At 36.0% G+C, this 19,176-nt stretch overlaps 1 protein-coding gene and 2 non-coding genes across 3 annotated transcripts in view; 2 read left to right on the top strand and 1 right to left on the bottom strand.

The window, feature by feature from the left end:
* Positions 1 to 19,176, top strand: part of Smp_077720 (putative annexin) — a 29,168-nt gene that overhangs the window by 8,108 nt on the left and 1,884 nt on the right. The window contains exons 3-9 of the mRNA XM_018798529.1: positions 4,867 to 4,961; positions 6,113 to 6,305; positions 9,540 to 9,563; positions 10,924 to 11,131; positions 12,286 to 12,379; positions 15,038 to 15,113; positions 17,520 to 17,632. Of these exons, the coding sequence (XP_018653462.1) occupies positions 4,867 to 4,961; positions 6,113 to 6,305; positions 9,540 to 9,563; positions 10,924 to 11,131; positions 12,286 to 12,379; positions 15,038 to 15,113; positions 17,520 to 17,632 (803 nt within the window). The remainder of the gene's footprint in view (positions 1 to 4,866; positions 4,962 to 6,112; positions 6,306 to 9,539; positions 9,564 to 10,923; positions 11,132 to 12,285; positions 12,380 to 15,037; positions 15,114 to 17,519; positions 17,633 to 19,176) is intronic.
* On the top strand, positions 11,640 to 11,711 carry Smp_tRNA_00467_Pseudo_TTG.1.1. The gene has a single exon. It is a non-coding gene (tRNA).
* Smp_tRNA_01700_Gln_TTG.1.1 lies at positions 13,728 to 13,794 on the bottom strand. Its single transcript has one exon. It is a non-coding gene (tRNA).

Below are 19,176 nucleotides of genomic sequence, written 5' to 3'. Positions count from 1 at the left end.
CATCAACTCTGAGATGTGGCAGGTACATCCAGTTGACGAGTCCCAAATAGGACGAAGTGACGCGTGTCCTGTATTCCACTGCTAGCCACTATTCATCTTTGCTTACCATGCTTGTGAATTAAGGCTATATGGAGGCAATACGCACAGTATGCACATATGCCAATTAGAAACTGACCAGTTGCAGTCCTAGTACATCGATGGGAATATTAAAACAAACAATACTAAATGAATTTAAACTTCACCCCATCGCACAAGCAAGTGGTTATCAGGACTCAGTAGCTGAGTGGATAACGTGATGGCGTTTGAAACGAACGTTACTAGGTTCGAGTCCCAGAGTGAACATCAACTCTGAGATGTGGCAGGTACATCCGGCTGACGATTCCCAAATAAGACGAAACGCGCGTCGAACTGGATTCCACTGCTAGCCACTATCCATCTTTGCTCATTGAATTATTATATGTGCGTTGTTTTTGGATCTGTTCTAGTGTAAACAATAGAAGTCGGTTGTTTTAGTTCTAATATAAAAGATAAGAATAGTGATAAGAATATGTGAATAAATGAACAGAGATAAACTTGAATGTTTAAAACAACAAATTCAATTGATGATCAAGATGCTTTCAAAGTTTTAACAATAACATCAACTCTCATCTTGTCAAATTTGTGATCGATTACACCGTAAACATCATTCTACAACAAGCATTATGGATCAATAAAAGATGATCAACTGAAAAATGTCAGGTATTATGGTAGACTGAATAATAAATAAGTGAGTATTTGCAAACTGTTGTGACTTTATAAAAGAAGGCCGTTGCCAACTCGTTATGATTATATGTCCGGCTTTTATCACGTGATTTATTCACCAATCGGAATACAACTTTCCCAATCTTAGCACTTTGCCAAATCAATGACGTTCAACTGGTATGACCAGTCTAGCATCCTTATCGGTCTCTTGTCCGCCTAGCCCTTCCAATTGAGTCCAGAACACCAATTACAGCTTCTGCTATGCAAACCATTTATTTCAAGCATACTCGGTTTATATACCAAACAGACAGACCTCATACCACCATAAAATAGAAGATAGTATTTGTACAAGAACAGGCCAAATGTGGCTGTGAACGTGGGATACAATAATCAATAAACTGAATATAATTTAGGGACAGTAATTCGTATAACAATAATTCATAGGTCAAAATGAAGCTTATAATAAGAGGATATACAGATATACACAATCTGGATACTCAACAGTTTAACAATAAGAATGTATATATAGAATAATCGTCCATTAATAAGTCCCAGAAGTTACCTGTACTCATGTCTCAGCCAGGATATAACACAAACTGTAAAAAAACATCAAATTTTTGATAGAAGGACCTTGTGTTCCGTGTGCTGATTCATATGAAATTGAAATCCATCAGTTCACTTGCTCCTGTTATCCAACATTTATCTAATTCAAATGTATTGTTTTAGGTTGTTATATCTGAAGCGTTACGAATTCACTAGTTAGCGAACGGAACAAAGACTTGTTACCAGAGACCGATAAGCTAGCTATTCTGACGCGACCCAGACCCAGCTAACTAGAGTAAGAAGTCCAAGTTGGAAGCGGGGGAAATATATTCCGTAGCAGCCAGAAGCACAGTAATCATAAAGGGAAAAAGTCAAACGTATATATACAGCAACAAATTGTCCTTGGGCATCATTATAAAATAGCACACTCAAAGAAACAATGGAGCAATAGCATTTAAGATAGTTTACAAGTGGGAAATATGAAAAGAGCGCTTTTGGCGCGAAAATAGCTAAATTTAAATTTTCAAGATAAAATTACAAAATTAAGCCACTTATCAAGTAAGTTCTGGGGATTTGACATCCCTAACATAGGTAAATTACTACACTGTATCCTTCATAGTATTAAGAAGGATAGCCTAAATTCATCAACATGTTGATTCATTAATTATGTCAAGTCAAGTTGTAGTGTGTGCTACTGATGTCGACAGATATAAGTAGTATGTATCATCAATCGAAAGTGAAATGCCTGATAGCAGAAGGTTAAGAAGATCGAAGAAAAGAGGACGAGAACAGAGAATGATTGGTGTGGAAACGAAGGAACGATGAAATCAAAGACGATTGATTAGCATTTTGCAAATCAAGATTCTACTGAATGATTCTCAGATTTTACTAAGAAGATCTGTAATTTATCAAAATTCTTCAGTTTTGATATACTGTAGATTACTGAACTTTAAAAATGACTATTATTCGATTTCTTACCAGTCAACTTATGAATCATCATTTAGATGATGATTTCATGTAATGAGTTCATTATTGAAATGCTCATTATTGGATTCGCACTGCTGTGGAGACCCACAACAGGACGAAATGGCCTTCCAAGTGCTTCCAGGTTTTCCTTGATTGTCTAGCTCCAATTGACCCACGCTTGCAACTATGAAAATACTAAATCTCCACAAAAAAATTTCTTCTGATAATGATAATCATATGCTCACTAGTGACTGAATTCGAGAAGTAAATCCAGGAGTTCTAGTGAGAAGCAGTGATCAGTGGAGTTCAAACCACGTCTGTTGTGAGATAGGAACTCACTGAAGACAATTGGTGGACGGTCGCTCGACTTCGTGGATTGGTTGGAGTTAGACATAAACACCATCAGACCCGGCTCAATGGTGTATCGGTTAAGTGCTCTAGCGCGAGACTGGTAGGTCCTGGGTTCGAATCTCGCGAGGCGAGGTCGTGGATGCGCACTGCTGAGTAGTCCCACAGTAGGACGGAACGGTTGTCCAGCGCCTTCAGGTTTTCCATGGTGGTCTAGCTTAAATTGACTTACGTTTGCAACTATGAAAATAACTGTTTTGTATAGGTTTATGTATTTTTAACATAAAATCACCCATGACTGAACTTAACATCTATTCAGTGCTTTATGGTAATTCATAGTTCTTTGATAACTTGATGTTAAGAAGTGATATAAACTACTTACAAATCGGACTAACCACTTACAAATCAATCATTGAAACTGTAAATATATTCTTATTATTGAGTTACTTTCTGATACATTCTTTAAGTTTGTCAAGAAATCTTAACCAATAATGAACAACTCTTCTAAGAGTAAGACGAGTAAAAATACATATCTTCCACTTGTTGACATTCAGAAAAGAGTTGAATTATGTTTTCTTTAATAATGAATTTTAATGAATGAAAGTTAGGAACCTTTTTAATAGGGGAGCCCCCGAATGCTCTGGTAAGGTGAGAGTGTGGAAAGTCCACTCTCCCTCTCCAAATGCTCTCACATAGCCACGCGTATATAGCCTCTGACAGGGAAGTCCTACTCACTGCATTCTCGTGGCGAGAGTGTTGTTTACAAAATTGAGAGGACGAAAAGCGAATGTACGGCGCTTTGCTGGACACGGTGAGTCCACCTAGGGGAGTAGGAAAACCCTGATTCAAAACCAATGGTACATATGGGCTCCAGGATCCTGAGTGAACAAATGGTGTATGAATCAATCGTTGGTCACCGGCTACCATGGACTGCATCTCCTCACGATGCTCCACTGCCTTGTGGATCAGACCTTTAGGACAAATGCTCGAGCTGTAGCCCCCTAAGAAAACCACTGCTTCGGTTTGTGCACCTGGGTAGTATCACAGCCCTCACACAAATCAAATGAGATTTGTGCGGAGCATATATATCTGGTGCTTCCTTGTACCAACATTTATGTGTTTAAATAAGTAAATAAATAACTTTGGATAGATGTACTTTACTGGGAGTACAAGGTTGATTTATGAAGACTATGTTATCATATTTAAAGAACAAATGAAATAATAAGATCCATCGAATTTCAATTCGAATAATTAATGAAGATTGTTCTAAATAATCTCTGATTTGATAAGAAATACCCAAAAAAATCCTTGAAACTTACAAATTACGTAACACTGAAAATAACTTCAACTATCTAAATAGAAATTAACCAATAAATCAGTTGTTCACTTTTAAGATTGATCATTCAAAATGTAAGGAATTGTTGTAATCTAATAGTTGAGTAAGAAGGCTAAGGACAGAGTGGATTGGAGAATGCTGGTCGGCGGCCTATGCCCAATTGGGAGTAACAGGCGTAAGTAAGTAATTAAGTAAGTAAGTAATAGTTTAGTTCATGAATCAATTGAAGCTAGATCATCATGAAAAACTTGAAAGCACTGGATGACTGTTTCGTTCTAGTACGGGACCCCTCAACAGTGCACATCCACGATCCCGCCCTGTGGAATTCGAACCCAGGATCTATCGATCTTGCGCGCGAACCCTTAAGCTTTAGGCTAGTGGTCCGGCATTCAATTTACCTCTTGCCTAAGAATATCATTTAAACAATGAATTCATCATAGTCAGTAGGCAAAATATTACTCAAACTATCTAAAAGATTAACAAATCTATCGTATAACACTCATTATGTAGTGAACAAGAACACGAGTGGGGACAATCAAATGTATTTAAGCAGAAATTACAGACTATCTCACTAAATTCTGATAACCATACAATAAACAGTTAATTTGCAAATTAACAACCAGTTGTCTCAATCTTCACTGTTCCTTCTGTAAATATCAATCCATCTTCTCTGATAATTATTGTTCATGCATCCTCGTCCCGATTGGGCTTCATTTCTGTTCGTTCCTTATCGATCCTCTGCCAAAATACATTCTATGACTGATCATCACCATATACTACTTATATGGATATAAGTAGACCCACACCACAATTACTCATCTATCTTAAACAATAATACTTCAACTTATATTGGATATAACTGTTTACTTCAAAAGTTTAATCGCTTTGGTTAATAACTACGTTTGTATATTTACTCATTTATTCTATTATAGCTACTGATGAGGAAACAATCACTAAAATTTTAGGACACAGAAATCTACAACAACGTTATCAAATAAGAGAGACATTTCATAGACGATATAAAAAGGTAAGTGTTTAACCACTCATTTCAACTTTTATCATAATACTGAGTAAATAGTTACTAAGGATTGATCTTTCTATTCTGACATTACAAACAACTTTATGCTGTACTAGTCTATTGATATTCAGAACCAGAAAATTTTGTACTAAATCCTGATGTATGTAAACATGTCTTACTTTAACTTGACGGTTACTCTTAATATAATCATATGCTCACTAGTGATTGGCTCCACGAGGTAATTCTTGGAGTTCTAGTGAGAAGTCGTGACCAGTGGGGCTAATCCATGTGAGGTAGACACAGGTATCTACCTCAGTACAATGGAAGTTGGTCGCGCAATTTCGTGGATTGGTTGAGGTTGGACATTAACACTATTGGATGCCGACTGAGTGATCTAGAGGTTAAGTGCTCTAGCGCGAAGCTGGTAGGTACTGGGTTGGAATCTCGCGTGGCGGGATCGTGGATGCGCACTGCTGAGGAGTTCAACAATAGAACAAAACGACCGTCCAATGCTTCCAGGTTTTCCATGGTGGTCTAGCTTCAATTGACTCATGATTTCAACTATATTAACCGTATAAAATTACTAAAATCTTCATAAAACCCCCTTCAAAGTTAGATAAAAACAATTTACAACATGAATTATACATTGGAATATCATATCGATGAATCAAAATAAAACAGTAATCACAAAGATTCACTTAGTATTGTTTGTTTGAATCTTCCCATTGATGTTTAGGACTGCAACTGGTCAGTCTCAGTTTGGAGCGAAAGGTACTGGGTTCGAGTCCCAGAGTGAACATCAACTCTGAGATGCAGGTACATCCAGTTGACTAGTCCCAAATAGGACGAAGTGACGCGTCAAACTGGATTTCACTGCTAGCCACTATCCATCTTTACTTACAAAGGCCTAAAAGCATTGTTCTTAATCTTACAGAAATTATATATACCGAGAGTTCAACAACAAGCTTTTTTCAGTAAAGATGGATAATGGCTAGCAGTGGAACTCAGGACGCGCGTTTCGTCCTACTTGGGACTCATCAGCTACAGTCCTAAACATCAATGGGAAGATTCAAACAAACAATACTTAGTTTCTTTCAGTGTTTACCACTAATTCATCAGATGTATCTATTATTTCTTTTCTTTATTTTGTTCTCTTCAAGGATTTAGTTCATGTATTATGTAGTTCAACAAAAGGTGATTATGAAAGTCTTATCAAAACTTTATTTCGTGGAAGCATACAAATATTAGCTCATGATTTATATAAAGGATTAAAGAAACCAGATATTGTTAATGAGATTATATGTTGTTGTAATAATCATGAAATTATGATGTTGAAAAAAGCATATCAAGAAGGTAATCATGGGAATTTTCCCCTCCAAAAAAAATTTTTTTCATCTTTTGTTGTTGTCTGTTTATTGATCAAAATGATAATGTGGATGTGAATGTGAACAGACAAGGGGAGGGGCAATCGAATGTATTTGAACATCATATAGTAAATACTTCATTTGAAAAGTAGCCATCAATCATCTCAGACTTGACTGTTCCTTCGTTTCTACATCAACCATTCTCTGTACTCGTTCTCTTTAATCTTCTTAACCTTCAGCTACCAGGCATTTCATTTTCGATTGATGATATATATACTACTTATATCTATCGACATCAGTAGTACTCACCACCATGATACCAAATGTTCTTAAGTAATCTTTACCATATAGTTTTTAACTCTTTCAAATGCATTAGTTGATGTTTGTTAACAAATACAAAACATTCATCAAGTTGACATTATTCAGAAAGTATACAAGTAAATAACTATTCACTGTCTATTACGAAGTTTTTCCATGATGAATGCTTCTTTAAAGTTTACATATGCAAATTTCATTACTAGAATCATCCAATGATAACATTGAACAGTAATTAATCCTCATTGGAAAAGGTAGAATTTTATATTTTAACCACGTAACTTAACAGAAATTGATCCATCAGTGTGCTTGGTACTGTGTGGTTGCGCTAGAGAATTGAGCTGTACTGTTCGAATTGTAGCGTTGAAGCCTATATAGTGTCTGGTTCTCCTATGGGGCGAGATTGAGCTGTACTGCTCAGGTTAAGCCTAGGCAGTATCTGGCTCTCCTGTTAAACGGGATTGAGCTGAACTGTTCGAGTTGTCAAGTGAAAGTCTGGATGGTGTCTGGTTCTCCTGAAAACCAGTGCGAAATTACTCTTACCCATAAGGGTATATTATATAACTGTGAATTTAACAGAAATATATTCATATTAAAAACAGATAAGATTTGTTGTTTTAGTGTACACTGAACAAACAACATACTCTTATGGTTTAACTTGAAGACCAAACTATTGAAGAGTATAGGTGCTTTCTCAATAAATCGGATGCATAGGATACGGTAGTTTATATTGGTGAAGAATCATTGGAGATCAAAAGCTGAAGAGTCGCTTTTTTATTTTGGTTCAGAAATCATTGAAAACGTACACACATATAACGCAGTTCTTATGATGACCATATCGAAATGAAAATCTTCCATGAGTCACCTATTAAGTTCATAATAGTTTGTATATATCATCGCGATAACTGTGTCAGTGAACACACTTTCTCCATGGTAAATAGCTTGAATTGATGATGAAAAGTTTGATGGTGTATATTTATTAAAAAGTTTGATTTCCCGATCTGCAGTTGACTAATCATTGAATTGTGGATACTATAATGTTTATCTAGTCTTTTGCGGCAAACGGAATCCCGTCGGTCGAGTTATAGTTAGGCCACTAGTAAAAGTGACTCAAAATAGTATACAATATCATTTGATTTCACATGTTTCAAGGACGTCAGCTGTAAAACTTGAACTTAGGTTTCTTGCTACTTAGAACATGTTAGTAAGGTATATCTACTACCACATATTACATCAGTTATCTTAATCTTGCTAATATACTTTACTGGCGAGTGGTGAATAGCTAAAAACCTAAGTCCATGGTATCTTGTCGACTACCCGGAATCGCCTAATACTTTTTAGTCCATTTAAACTGTAACTCAAACAATAAATTCACTACCATTAATCTTTGATTCTTCGTAGAATATATGAACACTTAAGTTCAATATGTTTTGGTCAACAATATCATTCAAACACTTCTTCAAAAATCTAAGCTCAACTTCGTGGATCAGTTGAAGTTAGACATTAACACCGTTGGATGCCAGCTCAGTGGTCTATCGGTTAAGTGCTCAGGCTCGAGACTGGTAGGTCCTGGGTTAGAATCTCACGAGTGTGGGTTCGTGGATGCGCACTGCCACTGAGGAGTCCCATAATAGGACGAAACGGTCGTCCAGTGCTTCCAGGTTTCCCTTGGTGGTCTAGCTTCAATTGACTCACACTTTCAACTATGAAATATGCTAAATCTCCACAAAAACCCCATCTGAAAATATCTAATGGTTGTCTAACCCATTTATGTAAAGGGGGGGTTCATTTCAAAATATTAATGCTTCAACTTATGTCTATTGAACATTAGCTATGTGAAATATGGTCTGAAATGTTGTTAGTGATCATTTCTAATAACAATTGAATGAATTGAATCACGTTTACATAATTGTGATCCGTTTGGATTCACTTGACTTATCAACATTTAGATTATTCTTGGGATATCTGATGAGCATCCCGTAAAGTCGAAGAAAACATTGGTTTCTATGTATGTCATATACATTTAATACAGGTAATGTCATTTAAAATGTTACCTAATCTTCTGCAAAGTCGTCAAAATGCCAATGGTATTAATGATACAGTTAAAAACAAGAATTTATTCACCTATAGACGTTCAAAGAGATTAAAGGGAATAAAGCGATCAAATCCATTCCAATGAAGTATACTTTTATCATAGATATTATGACTAATTACATAATAAATTTACCTAAATCCTGACAGCGACATTCTTTCTATGCCCCCAAATACACTAGTATGACCGAGAGTAAGGAGAGTCAGCTCTTACTTTTAAAATGCTCTCACATGACCACGCGCATACAACCACTACTAGGGAAATCCTACTCACTGCATTCTCGTGGCATTACTGTTCTTTAAGAAATTGAGAGGACGAAAAGCGAACGTCCGGTGCTTCAACCGGGTTAGTGGAAACAGAGAGTCCACCAAGGGGAGTTGGAAAACCCTGATTCCAAACCAATGGTGTACATGGGCTCCAGGATCCTGATGGAACGAATGGCGTATGAACCTAGTGTTAGTCACCGGCTACCATGGGACTGCATCTCCTCACGATGCTCCATTGCCTTGTGGATCAAACCTTTACGTCGAAGACTCGAGTTGCGGCCACCTAAGAAAACTGCCTGATTCAGTTTGGAAACCTTGACAGTATCATATCCGACACATAAATCACGTGACTTGTGTGGTGCATATGTATCCTGTGCCCCTATGTATCAATGCTTCCCATAAATAATAAGAATTAATGAACAAAATGTAACTTTGTTATTTGCGTAATCCGTAGTTCATTGTATTATTGACCATTTAAAAAATCTGTTAGTTAAATAACTGATAATAACTCATTATTATAAATATGTACCTATTACTTCTATTTATATAGTGCTTCAAGAAGAAGAGCCAAAAAGTAAGGATTTTTAATATTTATTTCTAAAATATTTTTTCATATTACTGTTATATTGTTTATAAGTAGTTAATGAAAAATTATTAAATTTCAGTGGTTGAAATCATGAGTCAGTTGAAGCTAGATCACCATAGAAAACCTGGAAGCATTGGACGGCCGTTTCATCCTAGTATGGGGCCCTCTACCACTGAGCGCGTTTCGACCAATCCAAGAGAATGAGCGATCGTCCACCATTGTCTTTAGTGACTTACTATCTCACAACAGATCTGGTTGAACTCCACTGCTCACGGCTTCTCACTAAAACTCCAGAATTAGAAATACCTGCTGAGGAGTCACATACTGGGACGAAACGGCTATCCAATGCCTCTACGTTTTCAATGGTGGTCTAGCTTCAATTAACTCAGGAACTCAACTATTAAATTACTACTTTCTCTACAACACTCCTTTAAGATAATTATCATGAATTCCTGTAAATTTAACCTCAATAAGTTATGAGGAATTACTCATTCGTTCATTGTAATCATTATATTGTCTATAAACCACTGAGTTTCATCTTTTTGTTTACGTGTCAGGAAGAGCTTATTATCCAATATCAACACTGAGTATCATTCTTAATTTAAGCTTAGTCTCATCTTATGTTTTCTGAAACCACAATCAATTTTTTTTGGAGTTTGAAACTTGAGGAACCTTTATGTTCTAACAGTTTCACCAATGGATCTGACTCAAAACTAAGAAATAGTGTAATAAATTGTGAGACCGTGAATTCAAACTTTAATGTTAGAGGTTACATTTAGAAGCTAGATTTCTCATCCAACAAATTAAAATTCCAATAAGTTATTTTAACTTAACTAGAAAATTGTCCTATTTCAAAGACAATGACAGTTTAATGGTCAACAATAACCAATCATGATCAAAGTCTACAGGATAAGCTGAGTCATATATGGCGAAATTCGAATAAAACACTTCTACTTCAAGTTTCTTTCTGATAATATCGTTCAGAAGAACGATAGAATGGATCGGTTGAATTTAGACCTTAACACCATTGGATGACGACTCAATGGTCTAGAAGTTAAACGCTCACGCGGGAGATTGATAAGTCCTGAGTTCGAATCTTACAAGGTGGGATCGTGGATGCGCACTGCCACTGAGGAGTCCCACAATAGGACGAAACGGTCGTCCAGTGCTTCCAGGTTCTCCATGGTGGTCTAGCTACAATTGACTCATGATCTAAACTAATAAAATTACTATAATATCCACAAAAAACCCTTCTAATATTAACCAAATATTTAACAAAACATATAGATGACATATTAATTCACAGTGAACCATTGAATAAATCATTACATTTACTATTTTTACGTAGAAGCTTCACAGCGTACACTTGAAAGTGATATAATCAAAGAAACAAAACCTCCATATGAACAATTATTAGTAGCATTATTACAAGCAAGACGTGATGAAGATCCACCAGAATTAGTAGAAGAAGCTATAAGAACTAGAAGTACATCAAGATTAGTTAGTCGAAGTCAAGTTGATAAAGATGTTGAAGATTTATATTATGCTGGAGAAAAGTAAGTCTACTCATAATAACTAGTCAATATTTAATTTGATTTTAATAGTAGAAGATTGACTGAACATCGTTTACTGGTATACACGACTAAAAAGGTCAAAGAGATTTAAGATGAGTGAAGGTAATAGATAAGAAATCCTAGACCTAGGTTTCGGGACAAGATTCGCACAATGCGACGATAAATTTAATTAGAGACTGACATTAGCACAGAAAATCCATCTCGAATATATTTAACAACTCACTAGCGTTGAGCCAAAATCGATCACGCCAAATAAATCAAGAATCAACTAATAAATTATAAGTGATTATAGGGATTCAACTGCTAGCCACTACACATCTTTGCTTAGAATTCTTCTGACTTAAGGCAATATCGAGGCAATACGCACAGTATACACATATGCCAATAAGAGACTGATCAATTGCAGTCCTAAACATCGATGGGAAGATTCAAACAAACAATATCAAGTGAATTTCTACTTCACTCCATCGCACAAGCAAATGGCTATCGGGACTCAGTAGCCGAGTGGATAACGCGATGGCGTTTGAAGCGAAAGGTATTGGATTCGAGTCCCAGGGTGGACATCAACTCTGAGATGCGGTTACATCTAGCTGAAAAAGTCCCAGATAGGAGTAAACGCGCGTCCTGGATTCCACTGCAAACTGACAGAATTTCAATCTATGAATCATTAGACTTCAATCTATGGTAATTCCTCAACTAAAAGATAAGTCATGTGGTTATTCCACTTCTATATGTATCTACGAATTCAGTTGCTCTTGTGAAGAAATCTCTGTTGGATGAACTACCAGACACCTTGGCCAAAGAGTTAGTAAAAACCTCCCTTCGTGATTAGGAAAAGGTACTGTCAAGACAATGCGCAGCTCAGTTCTATTACACTTGATCGATAGCGGTCTGTTTTTTAAACAGCTCTCCAACTGATTTCACTTAGTAACAAACATTACCTTTCTGTTCAATTAGAATTCTGCAGCAGCAATTTGGAAGACTCTTCCGGTCTCCCACATTGTCCGGACATTCCATGTACCTATAAAAATTATTGCTCTGGTTGTTAGAATAGACCCTATTTACTACATTATGTAGTATATTCACTTATCAATTATTACTATTTTCTTTTGTGTATGTATGTGTGTATGATATAGACGTGCAGGTAAAGGTGATTCTGATACATTCATAAAAATTTTAACAAAACGAAGTAAATATCATGTAAAAGAAATATGGGATCTATATTTAGCGGTAAGTAAGATCTTTGAGATTAAAATTGCTTCATATCTACTTTTCTCCCTGTACTATATCCTTATATACAACCTTTCTTTTATATATTACGACCACTAAATTAACTACTTCTATGAATCCGGTGTTCATCTTATTGTACTAATGAGACATGGCAACTTGGACCGAAGCATATATGTGCCTGGTTCTACGTTGTAGCTGACTGACTGACAAAATAAAGATAATCATTACATAATATGATTTTTGTTAACGTGATATGTGACTCTATGAGACTGTTTCCATGAGCTAACGTGAGCGGTGACCCGGGTGGTGGAGATCGGTCTAATCAACCACTCTACCAATACCAGAGAAAGATTACAAAGGCTACATAGAGTCATTGCATTATTACTGAGGATTCAAAAGAGTGGTAAAATAAAAATGAGTCTGCCCAAACAAAAACGAAAAGACAAAAAAATGGGTGGTGAGAGTTATGTAATGGTTCTTCATAAGCAGTGCAGAAATAGCTATCCCGCCCCGGTAGTTGTGCCATGCTTCGATGTAGCACTCTTCTCCAGAAGGGCCTATTGTGCTTCACTATTCTATATGGAAGGGATATCTGACTTTAAGTGGATTGTTATTGAAATATACATATCTGTTATCCTTGTATATAATCATTGATTTAATCCGCTTTAGTGTATATAACAGAATTAAAAAATAAGTTGAATATGAGAATGAATTTTGAATAGGTATATTTTGTACAATAGTTGATAGGAACAGACAATCAGAGAGATGTAATAAAGGAAGAGAAGAAGAGTGAGAGTGAAGTGAAACGAAATAATGCCAGTGGAAAAGGCATGTAGGCCAACTTAATTTACCCAAGTTTTAATCAATATTTATAGTCACACACATACTTTGTGAACTTAATCATGGTCATAAACTTTCATAAATCAAATAATGTTAACAATAATAATCACTGAATTTACATTCAGTAATTTACAGACAACATGGTTACTGGATGAAGAAGTTGTGGAAATACATTTCTACGAATCCCAAAACGAGGGAAATGCATATGTATATTCTACAAGGATTGTTTAATTGTTGTTAGGTCAGCAACACCTTTTTAAATAGAACATTCCTAGTTGAATGTGAAAGTCAGTAGGAAGCCTATTTCTTGTAAACAGTGACAGGTAACTCTATGATTTCATATTTGGACTTTAAATGATGAGAGAGCAGCTGTTTCTAGTACCTTCAATAAAACTATATTGTTAATTGGTATGCAGAGATGGATAGTGGCTAGCAGTGGAATCCAGGACGCTCATTTCATCTTATTTGGGACTCGTCAGTTGGATGTACCTGCGTCTCAGAGTTGATGTTCACTCTGGGACTCGAACCCAGTACCTTTCACTTCAAACGCCATCGCGTTATCCACTCGGCCACTGATTCCTGATAGCCACTTGCTGTTAATTATTTCATTTTAAAACGAAAAAAATTTACTGAGTATCTTACAGAAAGGTATTTACAATTATATTTTATATTTCAACAAAACTCAATAATCAGAAAGGGGTTTTGTGGATATTATAATAATATAATAGTTGAATTTATAAGTCAATTAAATCTAGACCACCATGGAAAACCTGGAAGTACGCGATACTGATAGGTTCGAGATTCAAATCCAGAGAGCGGGATCGTGGATGCGCACAGCTGAGGAGTCTCATACTAGGACGAAATGGTCGTTCCATGCCTCCAGGTTTTCAACAGAGATCTAGCTTTGATTGAATCATGAATTCAACTATTAAAATTCTCAGTAAACTAACTACGTAATTTGGAATGATTTCTAGGTCGTTTTACAGGATCATAATTTACACAATATTAGAGATATTATGATTTAAGCTATACGAAATGTTTCTGTTAGAGAAACCGGATTCTAATTTCCATTACCCTCAATTGTAGACATAGATATGATTTAGATTGATAATGATATTGTGTATGAAATAATTAGATACCAGGTTGCCTTCTTAAACCCATATGCTACCTGTTCCTGCCATCTTGACATTCCAACAAGTTATGTTTTTTGCTTGTTTCTTTTACAACATGACTATGCCTATTAGTCTCATTGGTTTACAGCATTTCGCTATACAAGTTACAAAAGATCCCAATCAGAGACATTGTGGTCGCTGGTAATTTGAATCGAAAAGAATATACATTAATCAGATATCAAATCCTAAACTGTTAACATCTTACTGGCAACCACTCAATATTTATCGCAAAGGTCAATGAAGAAATAAGAAAAGGAAACTTGTTGAAATACTTTATGCTGAGAATACCCTTTTCCTTCATGATTCCTAGTTAGCGCTTGCCTCATGATGCAGTTTGGCGATTTCCGTGATGTATATCCAGACCACTTCTAATGTCTTTTCCTAATTTCCTCTTCAGTTCGAAGTTGGTTTTTCCTCTCCCAAAATAGGCTGTTGCTGATAGTAACCAGTCAATGGATATTGAGTATCTTGCATAGATACTGGTTTATAAATACTTCTATGTTTTTGATGGTGGTTGCGGTAGTTACTATAAGAGCAACCGAAGTAGCCTAAGAAAAATATTGAAAAATCAAATAAGGGATAATTTGATATTCAACTTTAACAAAAAAAATCATTCTACATATGTAATTTTTATTCTGTTTTGTAGAAATACCATAATACAATAGTTGAAGTTATATCGAAAAAATTCTCAGAACCATTTAGATCAGGGTTAAATACAATGAGTAAGTGAACATTTTCTATATATGAATGCATTTATTCATTTAAACCCATAAACATTGGTACAAGGAGGGATTACACTTCATCATTCAATTTGTGTCAGGGCTGAGATACTACCCGGGTGCCTGAACCGAAACAGGTGATTTTCTTAGATGGCCAAACCAGGAGCCTTTGACCTAGAGGTCTAATCCATAAGAGAGTGGAGTAACGTAAGGAGATTTGGTCCCATGATAGCAAGTGACCAGCAATTAGTTCATATGCCATTTGTTCCATCAGGATCCTGGAGCCCATGTGCACCATCGGTTCGGAGTTGAGGTTTTGTAGCTCTTCTAGGTATATCCTCCGTACCCAGTAACCCGGGTAAAAGGACCGGATATTTGCTTTTTGTCCACTCAATTCGTTAAACAACACCCTCTGTGGCGAGAAGACAATGAGTAGTACTTCTCTAGCAGATTATGTATGCACGTTTTCGAGAGGGAGAGCTGACTCGACCCACTCCCTGCCGTACCAGGATATTTTCTTATTATAAGACAAACAAAATACTTTCTGACAGATTTATTTCATATAAAGTTGAGTTGTATTTCACTTTAAAAGGCTGTTTGTCTGGTAGATAATATATCTATATTGAATTTGTAATACATTGATATCGGACACCAAGTAAGGATAACATGTATTCAGTCCTTAAAATTTTTATCATATCGACTATTTGTCACGTGAACTGTTAGTGAACTTTATCGAGATTCACCAAAATCTTACGAAAGGTTAACCAGTTCGTAATGTTGTGAAGAGTTATATCATCTGAAATGAATATGATCCTTTTTATTCATTCTAATACACTTATAGATTGATAGCCTGAGATTCATGCTAAACAAATTATCATTTATATATATATAGTTGAAATCGTGAGTCAGTCGAAGCTAGACCGCCATGGAAAACCTGGAAGCACTGGAAGGCCATTTCGTCTTATTGTGGCACTCCTTAGTAGCAGTGAACATCCACAATCCCGACTCGCGAGATTCGAACCCAGGACTTACCAATCTCATTTAGTTAAAGTACAGATTCGTAAGATAGGATTTGAGCTAGACCTGTTCATAGACTTCTGTAACAGAAAATAATGAACCCTGATGATTCTTATCGTGATAATCATGCAAAGCCAAAGATCTGTTATGACTGATCAGTCAAGTGACAAAATACTACAGTCACACAAATGGTAGAACTGATTAGGTATTCTTGGAATCACTACTGAACGTACTTTATAAGAAAAGGAATTAACCAACTAGATGACTATATATTAATAACAACTGCCATTTCTCTAGAAACATTCAATTGGAATAGTATGACTTATTCAATAACAAACGAATAATTAATGTTGAGAATGAAATCCTGTCACAAACTATTAAAAGAAGTAAGAGTATGATTCATTAGCAAAACGAAAAAGTAGGTAAGCTAGGTCTGTGTCTGATTGTTGGATAGGAAATCCTCAGTCCTACAGGAGGTCGGTCGCGGCCACAATAGCTCAGTGGTAACGTCTCTGAGTGTGAAGCTGGGTGACACGGGATCGAATCTGTCAGGGAGTACCAGTTCCCTCAAGATTACAGGTGCACCTTGCTGACGAATGCCAAGTAGCACGAAACCTAGGTCCAGGGTTTCCTGTTGACCAGTTCCAAACACCATCTTATCTCAACATAGTGCACGCAGTGTCGAGCCACCTTGACTAATGGCACGCATGACATTGATCACCACCCAGTGATCAATCAATTGTGATCATTTGAAAAGTATCCATCAATCGTCTCAGACTTCACTGTTCCTTCGTTTTCACATCAATCATTCTCTGTTCTCGTTCTCTTTTCTTAGATTTTCTTAATCTTCTGCTGTTAAGCATTCCACTTTCGATTGATGATACATATTACATATACCTATCGACATCAGTAGCACACACCACAAAGTAATAACCACAGTCCGCTGAATAACTATGAAATAATCATTTTAGGATTGTACCTTTTTTAATCCATGAGTAGTTGACGACACTAGTAAGGTGCTAAATTCAATTGAAACTAATTTTGAAACAGCCCAAAGTTTAGCAATTTTCAACACATAAAAATTTAATGCAATTCAATGTCATTATCTGTTTTTAGATCAAAAGGGGTTTTGTGGAGAATTTAGTATTTTCATAGTGGTCTATCGGTTAAGTGCTCTGGCGTGAGACTGGTAGGTTCTGGGTTCGAATCACGCGAGTGCGGGATCGTGGATGCGCACTGCCAATGAGGAGTCCCATAATAGGACGAAACAGCTGTTCAGTGCTTCCAGGTTTTCCATAGTGGTCTAGCTTCGATTGACTCATGATTTCAACTATGAAAATTATGTGTTTTGTATATTAAATCTACAATGTTTGTTTTTCTTATTTAAAATAGTTATGGCATTGATGGATTTACGTCTGTTATTAGTTTGTCAATTGTATGATAGTATGTATGGACTTGGAACACGAGAGGATACATTGATACGAATCACATGTTTACGATGTGAGGTATGTATATAGTTGATATATGTAACTGCTAAATGTTTTTTTGATTAAATTTGCTAAGATAGTAGACAAACATGAAAAGTTGATGTTGACGAAGTTGTAAATTTCCACTAACTGAGGTGGCTGAGACGTATACTATATTTGGTTAACTATCGTCAAGTTCGATGGGCTCCAAGTTTGCTGGAATAGAAGTAGGTTAGAAGAAAAATAAGGCTATGCTGGTCAGAACAATCCATAACTTCATGGGGTAACTGACCGATGGTTTAAGCCATATTCTTAGATGCGGACAACTTGGTTAGAGTCCTAGCGAAGTCCACAATCAGTGGTTAGAGATACTATGTAAGATGGTTCAGAATTGTTCATAAAAGAGAAGATACATTCACTCTTTACATTTCCAGTTTTTTTTTCCACTAACCGAGGTGGCTAAGACGTATACTATATTTGGTTAACTATCGTCAACTTTGATGGTAGCTAAGTTTGCTGGATTAGAAGTAGATTAGAAGAAAACTAAGGTTGTAAATAGTTGATATATACAACTATTAAATGTTTTAGGTTAAATTTCCCAAGATATAACAAAATAGATAATTCAACGGTTATCCGAACGATAATTAGTTATAACAAAGATATCAGTATGCTGGAGAAAGTAACGACTATACACTTAACTAAACAATACAACAAGATAAACTAGATCCAAACAGTTTAAAGAATATTGTTTCCGATTAGATCCTCATCAGGCTTTACTCTAATATACAGTAATATTTATATGCATATACGAAATTATTAAACAAATCAAGGCAGTTTATGAGTCAATGATAACAGTGGAATAGATTACATAATCAAAATTAATAATAAGTAGAAAGTACAAATTGATAGTGTAATGACAAGTGTACTAGTTGTGATAAGAATAATAAAAGGCTTGAATCAATGTTACATAATAGGAAAATAGGTCAATGATTAGAAAATATAGACACTGAAATAACATTCATAGAAATTATAAGATTACGTAATAAGAAGTGTTCAGATAATTGGAAGCGAATATTAGAAAAATTATAAGTAAATAATTGATAGGGGGGGTGAAGAAAAATAAACGAAGAAAGAGTATGGAAAATAAGATTATTTATTAAGGCCAAGGGAGGGATAAGGGTGTTACAAATTTCTTATGAACACAAAGACTTGGGTTGTTGGATCGAATTCCTATAGCTTCTGCTATGTGTAGGAGACGAGATCGAACCCCATAAGGAAAAGTAGTAGGAATACGATAAATAACTTTAAAAGACTGGTTTCTGTCAACTTCATGACAGCTATCAATCAAGTGTGAAAGAATCGAGCTCCGTATCGACTTGACCATAACTTTTCCTAACCACGAAGGGAGGTGTTCACTAACTCTTTGGTTCAATTGTCTGGTAGTGCGCCCAATATAGCTTTCTCCACAGGAGCAGCTGAATTTATAGATACACATAGAAGTGGCATAACCAGGTAACTTGTCCTTTAGTTGGGGAATCACCATAGATCGTGTCGAGTAAGAAAGAAAGAGGTCGGCAGCATTA

Source organism: Schistosoma mansoni, chromosome 6, assembly GCF_000237925.1.
Source record: "Schistosoma mansoni strain Puerto Rico chromosome 6, complete genome".
In the NCBI taxonomy this organism is placed as follows: domain Eukaryota; kingdom Metazoa; phylum Platyhelminthes; class Trematoda; order Strigeidida; family Schistosomatidae; genus Schistosoma; species Schistosoma mansoni.
The sequence above is the reverse complement of the archived record's forward strand: the minus strand, read 5'-3'. Positions and strand labels throughout refer to the sequence as shown.